Genomic DNA, 18,515 nt, shown 5'->3' with positions numbered 1-18,515 from the left:
AGAAATTAATGCCCAAGTTATTAATATCAGTCAATGAGTCTAATCCATTTTAGTTCATAAATTGAAGAAGCAGATATGGTGTAAAACAAAGACCTACTGACTTTCTCACTTCATTTTAAAATAGAAGTGATTTTTAATATCAAATATTGAGAATTGCAGTGTATGTGTTAACTATTAAGGTCAGAATTTTCATGTTTTTGACCTGTGATTTTTTTTTTCTACAGTGTGTGCATGGACTCAAATGATGACATGAAAGCTGTTTCACTAGCACAAGTTGAATCACAGGAGAACGTTTTCTTTCCAAGCAAATGGCAGCACTTGGTACTTACCTATCTTCAGCATCCTCAAGGGAAAAAGAATGTCCATGGGGAAATCTCCATATGGGTCTCTGGACAGAGGTACTAAACCTTCTCAGAAAATATTCTTTTCAGCTACAGTTTTAGCTTTTGTCTTCATTCCTGAAATATTACAGGCTAGGTAAAATTTAATATGTACTGAAAGAAATTCCTATCAAAATTGGATTTTTTTCCTGTTCATCACTTCAATACATAACAAGTCTTCCATGTTGAAAATTGTCCATGAATTCTGCTGTTGAGGATTCAACCAACATCAGACTTAAAATATTTGAGAATTGCACTATGATGAACATATAAATAATAATAAAGTATAACAACTATTTATAAGGCATTTATTTTAGGTGTTGTAAGTAACCTAAAAATAGCATAATGTATAGAAGAGATTATATGTTGCTAAATGCACATATGGTATTGTCTGTAAGGGATTTGAGTAGTCTCAGCTTTTGTTATCTGTGGAATGTCTGGAACCAACCTCTGGTGATTATCATGGACTGCTGTATTTAGGTATGAGGAGAAAGCAAAAAACCTGGGCAGTAGATATTTATGAACAATATATACTAGGTAAGTAATCAAGATATATAGTATTGTCCCTCAAACCTATATATTACAAGCATGAATCCACAAGGAATTCTTTAAATTGACTGAATAAGAGGGCTAATATCTAAATTTAATTGAGATTGAAAGAAATTAAAATGACTAGAAAAGAATATAAAGTATTATATCTGGTAATAAATTTAGATGGGTCCTAGTACTATATAAGGTAATAGATTCAGGTAGAAGACTGCATGACTTTTACTGCACAGACTTCAGAGCCAAATTAGTAAACATTTTATAGACGATCACTATGTAAAAATTAACCCTGAATGAACTATGTCCTAGTTTGCTTTCTATCTCAGGGAGAAAAGGATTTATTTGGAAACAGGTTCCAGTGCATCATCAAGGAAAGTCAGGGTAGGAGTGCAAGGCAGAAACCCAGAGGCAGAAACTGAAGCGAAGAACACAAAGGAATGCTGTTTACTCCGTGCTAACCCCTGGTTTGCTCAGCTACTTTTCATAAACAGCAGAGGACTCCCTGCCTGGGAGTGTCATAGCCCACAGTGGAGGTCCTCCCCATCAATCAACAATCAAGAAAATGTCCCTGTACATGCCCACAGGCAGTCTGATGGGGGCAATTCCTCAACTGAGATTCCCTCTTCCTGGGTGACTGTGCCAAGCTGACAAAACTAACCAGCACAAATTAAAAGGTGCCTTGGATATGAAAGAGTTGAGTGAAATAGCATGTTGGAAGATACAGAATTTAAAACTAGTTTATCGTGGGAGAGCATTGGAATGTCTGGAAGAATCTCAGTTGAGTCGTGAGAAAGAAAAGTGGGTAGACGAAATGGAAAAGCTTGCCAGGATTGAGTGCCAATTATTTTTTTATAAAAATGTTATGTGTTATAGTTGTTACATTGCAGACCTTTTGCTAGGTGCTTTAAATATGTTATCGCCTTACTCTCAAAAATTACTCAAAACAGATTAGATCATAGAAGTCACATATATCCTTAGCAAAAATTAAGGTGTTTATCAAGGAATTACTGCATGTCAGGCATGGAACTGCTGTAGGAAGCTGCAAGCACTGGTTACTTACAGCCATCAACTTTCAATCATTGAGGGAGACATGGAAGAAGGGCTTTGTAAATGGCTTTGGGATAGCTCATAGTGTCTGCTACAGGAAGTTAAACCCACGGTCAGTTTTGTTGATTCATTGAAGAAAATAGATAAAAACTGAAGCTGGTATCCATTTCCAGATAGTATTCAGACCTGCCTTAGCCTGAATGGCAGCTATTACCAATTAGTAAATTGGTTTTCAGAACACTGTGTTGGACCTATTGGAATTGGATATAGGCTCCTTTCTTCTTAGACACTCTCCTCATTTCTTGAGCTAGTAACAAGAGGTAATCATTGCACTAAGTCTTTGCACTGTACCTCATTTTGCCCTTCACACTACATTATGAAGTGGGTATGTTATTGACTCTATTTGACATGCTCAGCTGAGTCCTAAAGTGGGTAAGGAAACTTGCCCAGAGCTGTGCTACATGGAAGGAGTATAAGCAGAATTTGAACAGAGGCTCTGAGCCTAGATGGGGATGGGGGTCATGCTGTAAACCCTGTACTGTGCTGCTCCTCCAGCTCTTTTTGCCTCAGGATAGCTGATGACTATGGGGACCATACACTAACTAGATACTTTCAGAGTGAAAGATGAGATTGTCTCCGATGGTTCTGGAGTTGGTAGTAGTCTTTTGAGTCACACATTGCTCTCTCTTTCCTCTCCCGTTTACTTTGGTTTGAAGAAATTTCCTTGCCAGTTGGTAGAAGTTAATTTCATTGGTTGACAGATCAATGAACAAGTGACAGGTCAATAATACTATTTTGCTGATTTAAATTTGGTTGTTATTGTAGGAGCTATATAGTTTAATGTCTACAAAGAATGCATTTTGAGAGGCCATTTTAACAATACATAACAAGCCAAGCATCATGACTCACACCTGTAATTCCAGTGCTGTAGAAGTTGAGGCAGGATTGCTGTGAGTTCAAGGCCAGCCTTGGCTACATAGTGAGTTCCTGGCTAGCCTAGACTACAGAGGGAGACGACCTTAGAGAAATGAACAAACAAAAATAGCAAAAAACCCCACATAATGACAGTAGAAAATAACTTCTTAGCATCAAAGTCACACAAATGCAGTAGGAATGTGTGGTATAGATACACTTAGTATTTAGTGTGTTTATTTCATGTTCTTGCAGTAAGTTTTCTCACACTTAAGGAAAGTAAATCATAATGTCACTAGGTGGCAGTAGTGTTTTAATTGTGGCCATTTATTGGCTCACAAAGGAGACAGATTGTCTCTTTTATTTATTAATATATATTAACAATTATAGATATTATTTGTTTATATTAAATTAATATGTGCTAATACTTGCAAATACATTACAAATCGTTTATATATACACTAATGTACTAAGAATTACTTTAATTGGATATACATATTTTCCTATTTGGACTCGTGAGATGACTCAGCAGGATAAGATACTTGCCACCAAGCCTAACAACCGAGTTTGATTCCCGGACGTCAGTTGAGGGAATCAACTCCTAAAAATGTCTCTGTGCACCTTAATGTGTATATGGACACACAGATTTGTGTACATACATAAATGTAATTTTAAAAATTAAACGATATTACTATTAAAATAGTTGGATTTATTTACTAAATATTAATCAGATACTAAGATTTTAAAATAAATGTATGAAAAGTTTAATTTCTGAAAGTGAGTTAGCCCTGTAGGCTAAGTCTCCATTTTCCAAATTTTAGACTTTGCCTTAACTGGGAGTTTCCTTACTATGGAGTTTATGGAATTCCTGAAATAGGGGCGGACTTGCACTCAGTTTCTCTGGGCAATGAAGCAAGCATTTCCTTTTTTGGCTCTGTTTTATGTAAGAATTCTTGACAAACCTTTAAAGAAAAAGAAGAGACTGAACAAAATATCTGTAATCCTTAGCATTAGAAAACAAAATTAAAAAATACTGGCATTTCAGAGGTTAAAGGCAGCAAAATTTGTGGACATTCTGAAATTCCAATTCCAACACCTCATGGGGAATGTGAAATCTTAGGAATTATTCCCAAGACAGGAAAGTTTTTGACAAATTAAGGGGAGATGGTTACTTTATTTCTGTGAGCCAGGAAGGCACACATGTAAGAGTCATGTGACAAAGACAGCTTTTAGCAAATGTGTGTTTGCTTCCTCAGGCCAACATGTAGGATCCCTGGGCACTGTCTGCAGCCTGTGGACCACCAGCACCTCTGATCAAGAGACAGACGGCTACCTCTTTTCTCTCCCATTGACGACAGTACATTTCAGGATCTAGAAAAGTTCAAGAATGTCATCTCATTAAGCATTCATGTATTCCCCAAAAATCATTAACTCAATTTTGTTTTTAATGTAGGAAGACTGATGTCACCTTGGATTTTGTGCTTCCAAGAAAAACAAGCTTATCATCAGATAGCAATAAAACATTTTGTATGATTGGTCATTGCTTAACATCCCAAGATGAATTCCTGCAATTAGCTGGAAAATGGGACCTTGGAAACTTGCTCCTCTTCAATGGTATATTTTCCCATAAAGCATTTCTAAACTTTTCTTTAAATTATCATGTACTACATAAATTAACCCGACAGCAATCTTGGTCTCTCCTCATTGACTAATGTTTAATTAGTACTATATTTCCAAGATTCTGAGATTCGCTTTCAGGATATTTTTAACATTTTATAGCCAAATATTTTCTTACAATTGCTGTATATGGGGAGATGTAGCTTCTAACCTCATCCCATACACTTAATCAACATTACTTTGTAGTCTTGGGAAGTGCACTGTCATGACTAGTAAATCGAGAATAGTTGTCTCTTATTCATGACTTTTAAAGGTTTGCTTGTTTTCTGTGTATGTGTTTTGCCTGCTTATGTGACTGTGGACTACATACATGCTTGGTGCCCACAGAGGTCAGAACAGGTGTTGGACCCCCTGTAGCTAGAGCCACAGGAGGTTGTAAGCGGCGATCCTTTGCAAAAGCAGTCAGTGCTCTTAACTTCTGAGCCACCTCTCCAGCCCCTCTTTTACTCATGATTTTAGTACATTCTATCTAAATAGCAAATTTATGCAAAAACAGTGAAAACCATTTAAAAACTATTAAGCCTGGCATATAAAGGTATCAATTCAAATTTCACTTTAGAATATGAAATACATCAAGAAATAGTTTTCATAAAAAAATTCCAAGTTTTCATTTATTAAAAAAACAAAGCAAAACAAACCCAAACTTGGTTAAATTAAAATTCACTGTCTTAAGGAACAAATAGGCATTTTGTTAAAAGCTTCCCAGTTTACATTATATACATCCATGCATCTTTATACAGTTGACATAGGTTAGTTTATCCTTATGCTTACTTGGAAATTGAGCCTTCATGAGTTTTATAAGATGGAGTGGACAACTAAAAGAATCTGGCAGACAAACATACTCATACTCCTACCTCATTTTCTTGCTTTATATGAAAAATTCTACTTGAAATGTTTTAAATAACTACCTTTGTTTTTCTGCTATCCAGGAGCTAAAATTGGCTCACAAGAGGCCTTTTACCTGTATGCTTGTGGACCCAACTACACATCCATAATGCCATGTAAATATGGCAAGCCAGTGGTTGACTACTCTAAATACATTAATAAAGAAATTTTGAGATGTGACCAAATTAGAGACCTTTTTATGACCAAGAAAGATGTGGATGTTGGTCTCTTAATTGTAAGTTTTAGTCTTGTAAGTTTTAACATTGTAGTAAGTTTGTAAAGAGGTGTTCATTGGCATGTATAATTAACAGTGAGTTAGATTCATAAATTTTTCCATTTTGTCCTTTTGTTTTCTTGGAATATGGAGTTTTTCCTAAAAAATGTGAAATACTTTAATCTCTTGTTAAACTTGTTTCATGCTTTAAATGTATATATTCTCATTTACTTGGATTATATTTATCTAGCAATTTTATCAGCTTAGTTTATTTTATACCTAATAATATTTCAAGAAAAAATGTTTACGATACATTGAAAATATAGCACTTTTAGCCTGATATACTCTTTTTAAAAAAATCACACATTCTAATCTTTTTCATGCTTAGAAATAAATACAAAGACTCACTTATAATATTAGTTGTAATTGCATGTAGTAGGGGACCATGAGATGGTTCAGTGGATAAAGGGGCTTGTTGTACAAGCCTGGTGTCCTGAGCTGGACCCCTGGAACCTATGTACATGTGCACACATACAAATAAAAATTAATTGCATATATTTAGGGCTTAGATAACTACTCTTTGTATCAGTATAAAGTGGGAATTTTGCCTTTAAAGTATTGCTAATTTTTCTCTATTGCTTTTTCACATTATTTTATTTTGTCTTATCAGTATAGAGTTCAGGACCTACTGGTGGAGATTTTTGTTAATAGCATGTGTGAGCTGTACTAGACTGTAGCTGGTTTAATTTATGTATGGATAAGATATGTGCTATGCTTAATGAGACTGCTTAAACTGCTGTGGCTTCTTGTAAGTGGCTAAAGTCCAGGATCCTCTCTGAGCTTTGAGGAATAGCTCAGAGAAATCTGACATGGATCAGTGCTGGTTGAAACTACTATCTCCAAGGAGAAATACTGAAATTTTGACTTAATTTTGTTTACTTATGCTGACAGTGTGAAATTAGTTCTAATCAAAATAAAAACGTATTCAGAGATACTTTTTTTAATTGAAAATAGATTCTTCTTGCATATAATATATCCCAAATACAGTTCCCCCTCCCTCCATTCCTCCTAGCAACCCTTCCACCTCCCTTCTCCCTCAGATCCACTCCCCCTCCATTTCCTCTCCTGAACAGAGCAGCCTCCTCTAAGAGATAACAGCCAGACAGGATAAAACAAGATACAATATGACAAGGCAAACAACCTCATATGGAGGCTGGACAAGGCAACCCTACAGGAGGAAAAGAGTCTCAGGAGCAGGCAAAAGAGTCAGAGGTTCACTGCTCACTCTGTTAGGAGTCCCACAGGAACACCAAGGTAACAGCCATAACATATACACAGAGGACCTGGTGCAGACCCCTGCAGGCCCCATGCCTGCTGCTTCAGTCCCTGCAAGCCAACGTGAGCCCTGCTGATTTGGTGGGCCGTGTTCTTCTGGTATCCTCCATTCTCCTCTGACTCCTGCAGTCTTTTCCTCCCTTAGGGACACTTTTTAACTAAGTGGACAGCCTGTGAGCAAATCCAAAACAAACCCAGAGTCCTCATATTTCTAAGAGTTAGAACAGTGCCAGAAGTAAGCCGAATGTGGCAGAAGATTTAGTTCTCCTGTATTAAATATATAAGGTCTTATCTATGTGAGTTTGATTATAGAAGTAATAAAAACATTCTCTGAATAATGAGAAAAAGGCTTAGTTGTAATTAGTATTTTCTATTTTAATCTCATATTTATTCTGGATGTGTCAAAGCCAGAATCCTCTGCTGTGGCTCATGCTATTGGTCACGGCTTGATTAGCTTATCATTTCTGTTGTAGGAGGAAGCTGTGCTTCTCTGTCCATCTCCCCTTAGTGTAGTGGCCATCTTTTTAAAAATAAAACTATTTAAGTATCTTTTTATGTTGAAATGTTTATTTGCTAGTTGATAGCTAACATCTTAAAATTTGTTTTGTCACTAAAAGAAAATGTTTGTATTTTAGGAGAGTCTTTCAGTTGTTTATACAACTTACTGTCCTGCTCAGTACACCATCTATGAGCCTGTGATCCGACTCAAGGGCCAAGTGAAAACTCAGCTCTCTCAGAGACCCTTCAGCTCAAAGGAAGTCCAAAGCATCTTGCTAGAACCTTCTCAACTCAAAAGCCTCCAGCCTACAGAATGTAAAACCATCCAGAGCATTCTGCATGAGATTGGTGGGGCTGGTGTATTTGTTTTTCTCTTTGCTAGGGTAAGAATCATGATTATAGCTTTGCCTGAATAAAAGCTCCCTCTTTTTTATTGATAAATGGAAGGCTTCTTGTAGAGTACCAAAAAAGCTGTACTCCACTATGTAAAACTCTTAAGACAAAAAAATGATCACGTATCACAGATGATACCAAGCTTTCTGAAAAGGATGATTAAGGTTTATTTTAACTTAGAAAGATCTTAGAAGTTTTCTATTATCCACAAATATAATTGGAACAAGTAAATGTTAAATATAAGATTCTAATTGCCTTTGGAAAGAAAATATATGCTATACTAATGATATGAAAGACATGTGTTTTTTTTTCCTTTTAAAAATGGTTTTTCATTGTGTGTCTGTGTCTATGTATGTGTATTCACACATATGTGTAGATACTGGTAGAAGCCAGAGAAGGGCATTGGAGTCCCTGGAGCTGTTGGTACAGGCAGTTATGAGTCATCTGATGTGGGTGTTGGGAATCAAACTCAGGTCCTCTGGAAAGGCAGCAAATGCCTTTAACCATTGAGCCACCTCTGCAGCCGCAAAACATGTTTTCTTTTTTTAAAGAAGAGGGAGACAAAAACTTTGACTCCATATAAAAATAATCCATTTATTTATCTTTTCTTTTAGCTACTTACAGGCAGGAAGAATATTTTTCCTGATAGAGAATGAGCAGTCCATAATTTCATTCTTTCTGTTTCAAGGATTGCTGAAAAGCACAATGTGGACACAAATAACCTCATTTTTCTTTTCTTTTCTTTTCTTTTCTTTTCTTTTCTTTTCTTTTCTTTTCTTTTTCTTTTTTTGTGGAGCTGAGGATCGAACCCAGGGCCTTGTGCTTGCTAGGCAAGCACTCTACCACTGAGCTAAATCCCCAACCCCATAACCTCTTTTTTATACATATAATTTCTACTTCCTCACAGCTATATCCCTGTTTAATTAAAGCAACTTTGATCTTCCTTTATCCTTAGAATGTCATTTTAATTGATCCCTAAGTATAACTTCTGAAACATCATCAGATTTTCACAGCATGTGCTCAACTAGCTTGCTTCCTTTAATAGGGCCACTTTTAACCTAATTTTGAAATAAAGAGGTACGTCAGCGTTTGTTGTTGTTAGGGTTGTGTTTCTTTGTAAATCTTGCTGGTGTCTTACCTGAGTGTGTTTCTGTCTCATCACCCTCTCACTGCTTTTCTCCCAGCTAGTATCCAGTTGAATAGCTTTCCCACTAGTATTTCAAAAGTAAACTTTCATTTAACTCGTCATCAATATTTTGTGATCTCTTTTTACATTATAATTTCAAAATGTATGCCCTGGGTTTTTCTTGATTTATCCAAGTGGTAAATATAATTGAATCCTAGAAAAGAGATTTGATTTCTATTGTACATACATTTATGATGTTGTTCATAGACTTTTAAAGTATGTTTTCACATTTTAGAAATTGTGTTCAGTATTCTTCTGCTTCCTGTATTTTATCTTATAAAGTGTATTTTCCCTAAGTCTTCCGTGTGCAGCCTGTCTTTTAGCTCATGTACCTTCTTTAGGTGTTCCAGTATAGGCCCTGCCCTTCTAGATGTGCCCTGCGCTCACTCCTCCTTATCCCTGCTTTCCACACAGTCTGCCTTTCTCCTCAGGCTAGCTTCTCAGTGCAGCCTTCCTTAAACCAGCAGAGGAATCAGAAGTGGATATATATGCAGGAGAAATCTATGTCCCGTCTTTGCCTTTTATCTTGATAGTCATGCCTGGTTCATTTTGTGTGTTTGTTTGTTTTGTTTTGTTTATTTGAGACAGTTTTTCTGTGTAACAGCCCTGGCTATTCTGAAACTTACTCTGTAGACCAGGCTGGACTTGAATTCACAGAGATCCACCTGCCTCTGCCTCCCAAGTATTGGGATTAAAGGTATGCCCCGACACAGCCAGGCTGTTTTGGTTTTGGTTTTTTTTTTTTTCAAGACGGGATTTCTCATGCCTGGTTCTTAAAAGTTAGAAGTATCAGAGGCATTGGTTGAACTGTAGTGCTAGGCACAACATGTGGCTTTTATTTTTCCCCTCATCTTTATGTTAGACAGGAGCCGCCACCGGTACTTTGTAACCTTAGCTTCTTTATGCCTCTCCCTCTAGCACATCATGTTGTTGAGCCTGTTTCTTGATTGACCATGGAAAACTCAAGTTCTTTGATCCTGTTTCTGATTACTAAATATAAGATGCTACTGAGCTCTAAGGCTGTCAGTGTTACCTCTGTTCATTTTAGTATATTTGGGAGATTAAAAGAAATGGGATTTATGATTTTCTTTCAGTTTTGCTTATCCACAATTCTTGTTATTGTGTAAGCATTAAAAATAGCTTGATATGACATTACTATAGATCATCACACATTAAATTTTTACTACTAACAGATCAAGAGAAAAACATTTCCTTTCTGTTTTCAGGTTGTTGAACTCAGTGGCTGTGAAGAAACTCAAGCATTAGCACTGAGGGTTATATTGTCTTTGATTAAGTACAGCCAACAAAGAGCACATGAATTGGAAAATCGTAATGGACTTTCTATGATTCATCAAGTGTTGGTCAAGCAGAAATGCATTGTTGGCTTTCACATTTTGAAGGTAGGACCTCACAAAATTTGTTCTTGTGGTTTCTATGCAGTGACACTCACCTTTCATCAATATCTTCCATAATTATTTTATGTTGCTAGTAAATAAAGGAAACTCACTAACGTATATGTACTCGAACTAAGGTATTCTGATTCTTTCCAGAATACTTATATTTTTTTCTAAAGCCTTTTGGAAAGGAAGAAAATAAACTACAAGAATTTTAGCTCTAAATAGACCACAGATGTACTCCAGGCAAGCCCTTTGTTCTGTGGGCTAATGAAATTGTTTATCTCACGCCCACACTTCCATTTCTCCAGAGATGTGCTACTGCAGTCAGGCAATGTTGCTACAGTTAGGATTTGTTATTTGTTATGCTTGTGTGTAGGAGGCCTTAGGATATGAATATACTTGTTAGTGTGTGCCCATGTATGAGTGCATATACAGGTGTGTGTGCGTGCTCACGGAGGTCAGATGTTGATGTCCGGTGTCGTCCTCTAGCTCTCCACCTTTATTTTATGAGACAGGACTCTCACAATTAACCTGAACTTCATCAATTCAGATGAAAAATCCTCTGGCCTCTGCCCTGCCTTAGTGCTGCTACAGGTGTTCATAGCCACATCTAACTCTTTTTTTTCAGATTTACTTATTTATTATGTACACAGAAGAGGGTGCCAGATCTCATTACAGATGGTTGTGAGCACCATGTGGGTGCTGGGAATTGAACTCAGGACCTCTGGAAGAGCAGTCAGTGCTCTTAACCTCTGAGCCATCTCTCCAGCCCCCACATCTAAGAAGAGTTTGTTTGTTTGTTTTAACTCAAGTACTCATGCTTGTGAGGCAGATACTTTACCAACTGAGCCATTACCCCAGCTCTGATGGTTAGTTTTTGTTAGAAAGTATTTTATTTGTTATTTGAGAATGTCATACATGTACATAATATATTTTGATCATATCCACTCTCCACTTCCCCCCCCCCCCCGCAACTCTCCTGGATCCCTTCCCAACAAGACCTCCTTCAAACTTCATATCCTCTTGATCTTTTCTTCTTCTTCCTCCTCTTCTTCATGTTTTTTTTTAATTTATTGAAAATAAATTCTTCTCTCATATAATATATTCTGATGGTAGTATCCCCTTCCCCTACTCCTGCCAGTTCCTTCCCACCTCCCCTCCCTTCCAGATCCTCCCTTTCTGTTTCATAATAAAAGAACAGGTTTCTGAGGTAACAACCAAACATGATGAAATAAAATATAAGACGAAGCCAAAACTATCATATTCTAGTTAGACATGACAACCCAACAGGAGGAAAAGAGTAGTCCCAAGATCAAGCACAAAAGTCAGAGACTCACTTGTTCTAATGGTCAAGAGTCCCATAAAAATAAACTGACAGCTATAATATGTACACAGAGGACCTGGTCAGACCCTTGTAAGCATCTGTGCTTGCTCCTTCAGTGAACTCTCTTTGCACATTTGCGCCTTGCTTAGTTGATTCAGAGGGCCTTCTTCTCTGGTTTCCTTCATCTCCTCGGGCTCTCAAACTCGTTCAGCTTCCTCTTCCCTGGAATTCCCTGACCTCTGAGGGAGGGATTTGGTGCAGACTTCCAATGTAGAACTTTTTCTCTGTGTAATGTCTGGCTCTGGATCTCTGTAGCTTTTCCCATCTGTTGCTGAAGGAAGCCTTTCTGATGATGACTGGATAAGGCACTGATCTATGAGTATAGCAGAATAACATTAAGAGTCATTTTATTGATTTTTAATTTAATTTTATTTTTAGACCATTGATGTTTGGTTTTATCCTAGGTGTCTGGGCTATCTACTGTCTGGTTCTTGGTTACTCAAGTAGTATTGAGTGTGGGTTCCTTCTCCTGGACTGGGCCTTAGATCAAATCAGACATTGGTTGGTTATTCCTATAAATTCTGTTCCATGATTGCACTAGCATATCATGCAGGCAAGACAGACAGATTGTTAGGTCAAAGGTCTTGCGATGGGTTGGTATTCATGTTTCTTGTTGGTAGTCTGCAGAGTACTTCCCATACTAAAGAGACTAGAACTTAAGGGTGAGGATTCCATGTAGGTACCAGCTCAGCTTCTACATCTTCAGTGAGTTATGTAGGTGTTGTCCTTGGCAATGGGGCCCCACTGTCAGTTTGCAAAGAGCAACCTTTTGTCTTAGTAACATCTTGGGTTGTTTGGGAATTTCCATGGGACCCCCTTGGCCAACAATTCAGTTGAATACAACTTAGTTCTGCCGTTGGAAGCCTCGCCTGCTTATAAGAGATGGCCAGTTAAGACTCTGTATCTCCCCATTACTAGGAGTCACCTTCATAGGTTCTAGGAAGTTTCCACTGCACTGTATTTCCACACACACCCCCAATGCCCCCCATTTCTAACCATCTCTCCCCATATTTTCTCCCTGTACCTTATCTTTCCTTGTACTTGACCCCTGCTTCCATCCCTGTCCCTAGTCCACCCATAAAATCTGTTCTACATCCCCCCTCCCAAGATTCCTGCATTAATCCCCCCTAGACCCTCCTCTTTACCTAAATCCTCTTGGTCTATGGATTGTCGCTTGGTTATCACTTATTGAACAGTTAATATCCACTTATAAGTGAGTATATACCATATTTATCTTTCTGGGTCTGGGTTACCTCACTTAGGATGATTTTTTTTTTCTAGTTCCATCCATTTGCCTGAAAGTTTCATGATGTCATTTTTTAACAGCTGAGTAATATTCCTTTGTGCAGATATACCATGTTTTCTTTATCCATTCTTCTGTTGAGGGACATCTAGGTTGTTTCCAGTTTCTGGCTATTATGAATAAAGCTGCTCTGAACTTGGTTGAGGAAGTATCTTTGTGGTAGGATGGAGTGTCCTTTGGGTATATGTCCAAAGGCATATAGCTGGGTCTTGAGGTACATAGATTAGATTTCCAACTTTCTGAATAACTGCCATATTTATTTCCATGGTGGCTATAAAGTTTACACTCCCACCAGCAATGGAAGTGTGTTCCCCTTGCTCTGCATCCTCACCAGAATAAGCTGTCACTTGTGTTTTTTATCTTAGCCACTCTGACAGGTTATAAGATGGAATTTCAGAGTTGTTTTGATTTGCATTTCCCTGATGGCTAAGGATTTTGAACATTTTAAGTGTTTCTCAGCCATTGAAGATTCCTCTATTGAGAATTCTCTGTTTAGATCAATTTTTTAATTGAATTATTTGAATTTTTTGAAATCTAGTTTATTGAGTTCCTTATATATTTAGGATATTAGTCCTCTGTTGGATGTGAAGTTGGTAAAAATCTTTTCCCATTCTGTAGGCTGCCACTTGACATTGTCCAAATGACTGTGTCCTTTGCCTTTATTAATTGTTGGTCTTAAAACAAATCAGTGTTCTGTTCAGGAAGTCATTTCCTGTTCTGAGGCTTTCAAGGCTGTTCCCCACTTTTTCTTTTCTCCGGTTCTGTGTAATTGGTTTTATGTTGAGGTCTTTGATCCTCTTGGACTTGAGTTTTGTGCAGGGTGATAAATATGGATCTATTTGGATTCTTCTACGTGTAGCCATCCAGTTTGACCAGCACCATTTGTTGAAGATGCTGTCTTCTTTCAATGTGTATTTCTAGCTTCTTTATCAAAAATCAGGTGTCCATAGGTGTGTGGATTTATGTCTGCATCTTCAATTCGATTCCATTGATCAACACATCAGTTTTTATGACAATACCATGTGGTTTTTATTACTATAGCTCTGTAGTACAATTTGAAATGGGGAACGGTGGAGACATCCAGCAGTTCTTTTAATGTCCAGGATTGTTTTTCTATTTTGAGGTTCTTGTTCTTCCATATGAAGTTGAGAATTGTCCTCTTAAGATCTGTAAAGAATTGTGGTGGAATTGTGATGGGGATTGCATTGAATCTGCAGATTTTTGGGAGGATGGCATATGTTAATCCTACCCATCGAAGAACATGGAAGATCTTTCCTTTTTCTGTTATCTTCTTCAATTTCTTTCTTCAAAGACTTGAAGTTTTCATCATACATGTCTTTCACTTTCTTGGTTAGAGTTATCCTAAGATATTTTATTTATTTGAGGGTATTGTGAAAGGAGTTATTTCCCTAACTTCTTTCTCAGTCCATTTGTCATTTTTATATAGGAGGGATACTGATTTTCCTTCCTTCTTTTCTTTTCTTTTCTTTTCTTTTCTTTTCTTTCTTTCTTTCTTTCTTTCTTTCTTTCTTTCTTTCTTTCTTTCTTTCTTTCTTTTTGTGAGTTAATCTTGTATCTGGCTACTTTGCTCAAATTTTTCACTTCCAGAATTCCCTTAGTTTGCATTTTCTTTATTGATTCTATTGTTCAAGTCTTGAACAATTTTATTTATTTCCTTACTCTGTTTGTTTGTGTTTTCTTGGATTTCTTTAAGGGATTTATTAATTTCCTATTTAAGGACCTCTATCATATTCATAAAAAGCTGTTTTAAGGTCTTTTTCTTACATTTCATCTATGTTGGAATATTCAGAGTCTGCTATGAGAGGATAGTTGGGTTCTAGTGGGGACATATTGTCCTAGCTGTTGGTTGTATTTTTACACTGTTGTCTTGGCATCTGGGTTTGGGATGATTAAAGATCTAGGTTCTGATTTCTGGATTTGTCTTTGTTGGATGGGTGTATTGTTCCTTGGTTTCTATTTCCTCTCTGGATTTCCTGAGAGTGTGATGGCTATGTATTGCCTGTTTTCCTGGCCTATTCAACTAGTGTGCTCATGGGGAATACCTGCTGGTATTGGAAGCTGGGATGCTGGGCTGAACTGGGGGAAGGGAAGGAAGATTGGAAGAGAAGTCTTTGTAATTCCTTGGGGATGAGAGAGGAAAGAGACACAGCAGATTTCCAGCTACAAAGCTAGGGATGAGACAGGAGGTATTGGATCTCAGGAGCAGTAGGAGAGCTGTGGGTCTGCCTGCAGCGTCCTTGTTGCCTTGGTGGGAGCAGCCCTTGGGTTAGAAGGGGGTACCTGTTGGGGTTGGGGTCTGGGACAAAACAATGAGTGGGAAGAGGAAGGTTAGGAGGGGAGGGTTTGTGGGATCCACAGGAGATGTGGGCAGCAGTGAGGGAGGGCTGTAGCTGATGTTCTCTTGCAGTTGAGACTAAGGATTGGGTCTGGTGAACAGAAAAAGGAGAAAGTCTGTGGGCAGCCTACCTGGTTTTCTGTCAGGGGTGGCCTGTGGTTTAGCAGGGGCTGCCTACTGGAGTTAGGGGATGAGATATAGCCATGAATGGGGGAAGGAAGCATAGAAGAGGGTGGTCTGTGGGAATCCATTGAAGATGTGTGTTCTGTTACAGCTCTAGGGATGAGACTGGGGGATTGGGTCTAGGGGAACAGAGAGAGGGGAAAAGATCTTCAAGCAGTCTACTTGGGTTTTCTGACACGTCTGTCCTTTCATTCTCTTGTTCTTTAAAAACCTCTATCTAATAGTGGGTCCAATTAGTACTGCCTGTATGCACATGAGTGTGGAGCCATCTGCTGAAGAATGGACAACCTATCAATACTCACACCCTCAAGAAAGTTACACTCTTTCCTCAGCAGCCATCAGTTGCCAATAGCTCCTCAGCTAGGTGGTGGTGGTGGTAATGGTTCATGAACCCCTCCCCCATCCTGCACTTTTGAATGACTTGATTTTGTGCAGCTGCTGCAAGTTCATATGTGAAAAAGCCTTGTCATATCCAGAAGACAGTGTCTCACAGCACTCCTCCCCATTTTCTAGCTCTTACGTTCTTTCCTTCCCATCTTCTTTGACTTCCCATCTTCCCCGACTCTTAGGAGCAAGGAGGTGGATATAGGTATCCTATTCAGTGCCGAATATTCTTATTCACTTGTTCTTATCACTTTGACTGGTTATAAGTGTGTATTAAGCACTGCAAAAAGAATCTTCTCTGATCAAGGTTGAAAGCAACAGAAATCTTTGGCATAAATGTAAGTACTTAGATGACAGTTTGATAACATGACCATTTAGCATAACAACAATAGTATGTTCCCCTATGCCCTGTACCCTCCTGAGCCATGGGCTTTTGAACAGATTTGTAGTACAGGTGTGAATTTCCCTCCTGTGAATAAGCATGCCCTCTTGTGATCTTTAAGGCAGCTGCACTCATGTACACACACCCCCACACATAGAACACACTAAATAAAAATTTTAAAAACCCAAGGGCCAAATTCACCCACGTGAGCCTTAGCTTTTGCAATCATTTTATACCTCATGAGGTTTTCGGGAGGATTAAGCAGTCTCAAATATGCAAATTTACACTGGAACTTGAACTCAGAGCAACAAGAATAAATCAAGGGCTAGAGGTTTGCTCAGTGATAGGAGGAGTTATAGGTGGCTTTACCCTATGTTTAAAACCAAGTAATCATAACTATTTGAAAATTTATGATTTACTCCTAAATTGAATTGTTTTATAAAATAGATATTTGGAGAAATGTTTAATTCCTTACTAGTTTTCCTTTAAATTTGATGTTATGACTGCTGAGATAAAAAGCTTGATATTTCTGGTGAGTTATCTGGTTATCCAGTTATTACTGCATTTTACATTAATGTTAATTTTCTGTAGATCCTTCTTGAAGGTTGTTGTGGTGAAGACATTATCCATATCAATGAGCATGGAGAGTTCAAGTTGGATGTTGAGTCTCATGCTATAATCCAAGATGTTAACCTGTTGCAGGAACTGTTGCTCGATTGGAAGATATGGAATAAGGCAGAGGCATGTGATGTGCACTTTTCTTTCATCTGTGTATGGTGGTAAAGTACATATAGCATTCAGTTTGCTTATTGGTCATTTTTAGTATGTTGTTCAGAAGCATTACTTGTATGCAAATGTTGTACAGCCATCACCAATATTTATCTCCATGGTTTTTTCATAATATAAAAACAAAACTCTGTACTCATCAAACCCCTTTACCTCTTCCCCTAGTGCTCATAACTGCCATGGTATTTTGGGGTCTGTGATGCTAACTACTCCTAAGTGTCTATTTATGGAATCATGCAGTATCTGTTTCTTTATGATTAGATTAATAAATGGAATCATGCAGTATCTGTTTTTTTGTAATTAGAGTAATATAATGCCCTCAAGATTCATCCAGGATTCTTGTTTTTCTGAGGTTGAGGAATATTTCAATGTGAATGTATGCTATGGTGTCCTGGACCTCTCATGCTCCAAAGGACATTTAAATATAATCATTAAATAAACTTTTTAAAAGACATGAAGTTGGAAGGAGGGGTGAGAGGAGTGTGAATATGACCAAAATACATTGAATATGTGAATGAAATTATTAAAGAATTAATAAATATACTTTTTAAAAATCACTAATTATTCTGGAGGAGAGGATGATTTTGCTGCTTCAGTGTAATGTCAGTTATACCTGTAAATCTGGAGGCTTCTTTTGTGTGGAGTTTTGAACTGCCTGAGGTAATGATGAGCTGAAAGGAATAAATTGTAAGACTTGCTTGCCCCAGCCCCCAAAATTGAATCTTGACGTAGACTATTCAGTGTTAAGTAGTTATGTTTAGAGTCTTCTAAGAGTCCCACGACATGTTTTCCATAACTGTGTGCTAATTGGTGCATGTTTATTTTCTCAGCAAGGTGTGTGGGAGACTCTGCTAGCAGCTCTGGAAGTCCTCATCCGGGCAGAGCACCAGCAGCAGCAGTTTAATATTAAGCAGTTGCTGAACGCCCACATAGTCCATCACTTCCTACTGACTTGTCAGGTTTTACAGGTACTTTTCATGTAGCTTCTCTGTGGAGCTGTCTCCTGCAGTTGCTTCTTTTAATAACCTACTGCTGTGCACATTAAGATTTCACCGGCCTGTCAATGGGAATTTTTTCTGTCTTTTGTCTTACTTACTCCACAAGCCTGTTTTCTTTCAGCTCTTGCCACCTGATCTTTACACTGTCATCTTCTCTAACTCAAACCACAAAAGAACAACTAGTTTCTGCATGTTTCTTTGTGTTGGGATATAATAATTGTGTGGTTTCCTGAACATCAACATTTAGTGATCCCTAACTCATTATATAG

The 18,515-nt window shown here is 37.8% G+C and overlaps 1 protein-coding gene across 1 annotated transcript in view; it reads left to right on the top strand.

The window, feature by feature from the left end:
* Lyst (lysosomal trafficking regulator) overlaps positions 1-18,515 on the top strand; it is a 156,711-nt gene that overhangs the window by 58,898 nt on the left and 79,298 nt on the right. Inside the window, exons 14-20 of the mRNA XM_036187144.1 lie at positions 225-398; positions 4,339-4,499; positions 5,492-5,682; positions 7,632-7,877; positions 10,300-10,473; positions 17,054-17,203; positions 18,079-18,216. Of these exons, the coding sequence (XP_036043037.1) occupies positions 225-398; positions 4,339-4,499; positions 5,492-5,682; positions 7,632-7,877; positions 10,300-10,473; positions 17,054-17,203; positions 18,079-18,216 (1,234 nt within the window). The remainder of the gene's footprint in view (positions 1-224; positions 399-4,338; positions 4,500-5,491; positions 5,683-7,631; positions 7,878-10,299; positions 10,474-17,053; positions 17,204-18,078; positions 18,217-18,515) is intronic.

This window comes from Onychomys torridus, chromosome 5 (genome assembly GCF_903995425.1).
Source record: "Onychomys torridus chromosome 5, mOncTor1.1, whole genome shotgun sequence".
Lineage (NCBI taxonomy): Eukaryota > Metazoa > Chordata > Mammalia > Rodentia > Cricetidae > Onychomys > Onychomys torridus.
This window is presented reverse-complemented; position numbering and strand designations above follow the sequence as displayed.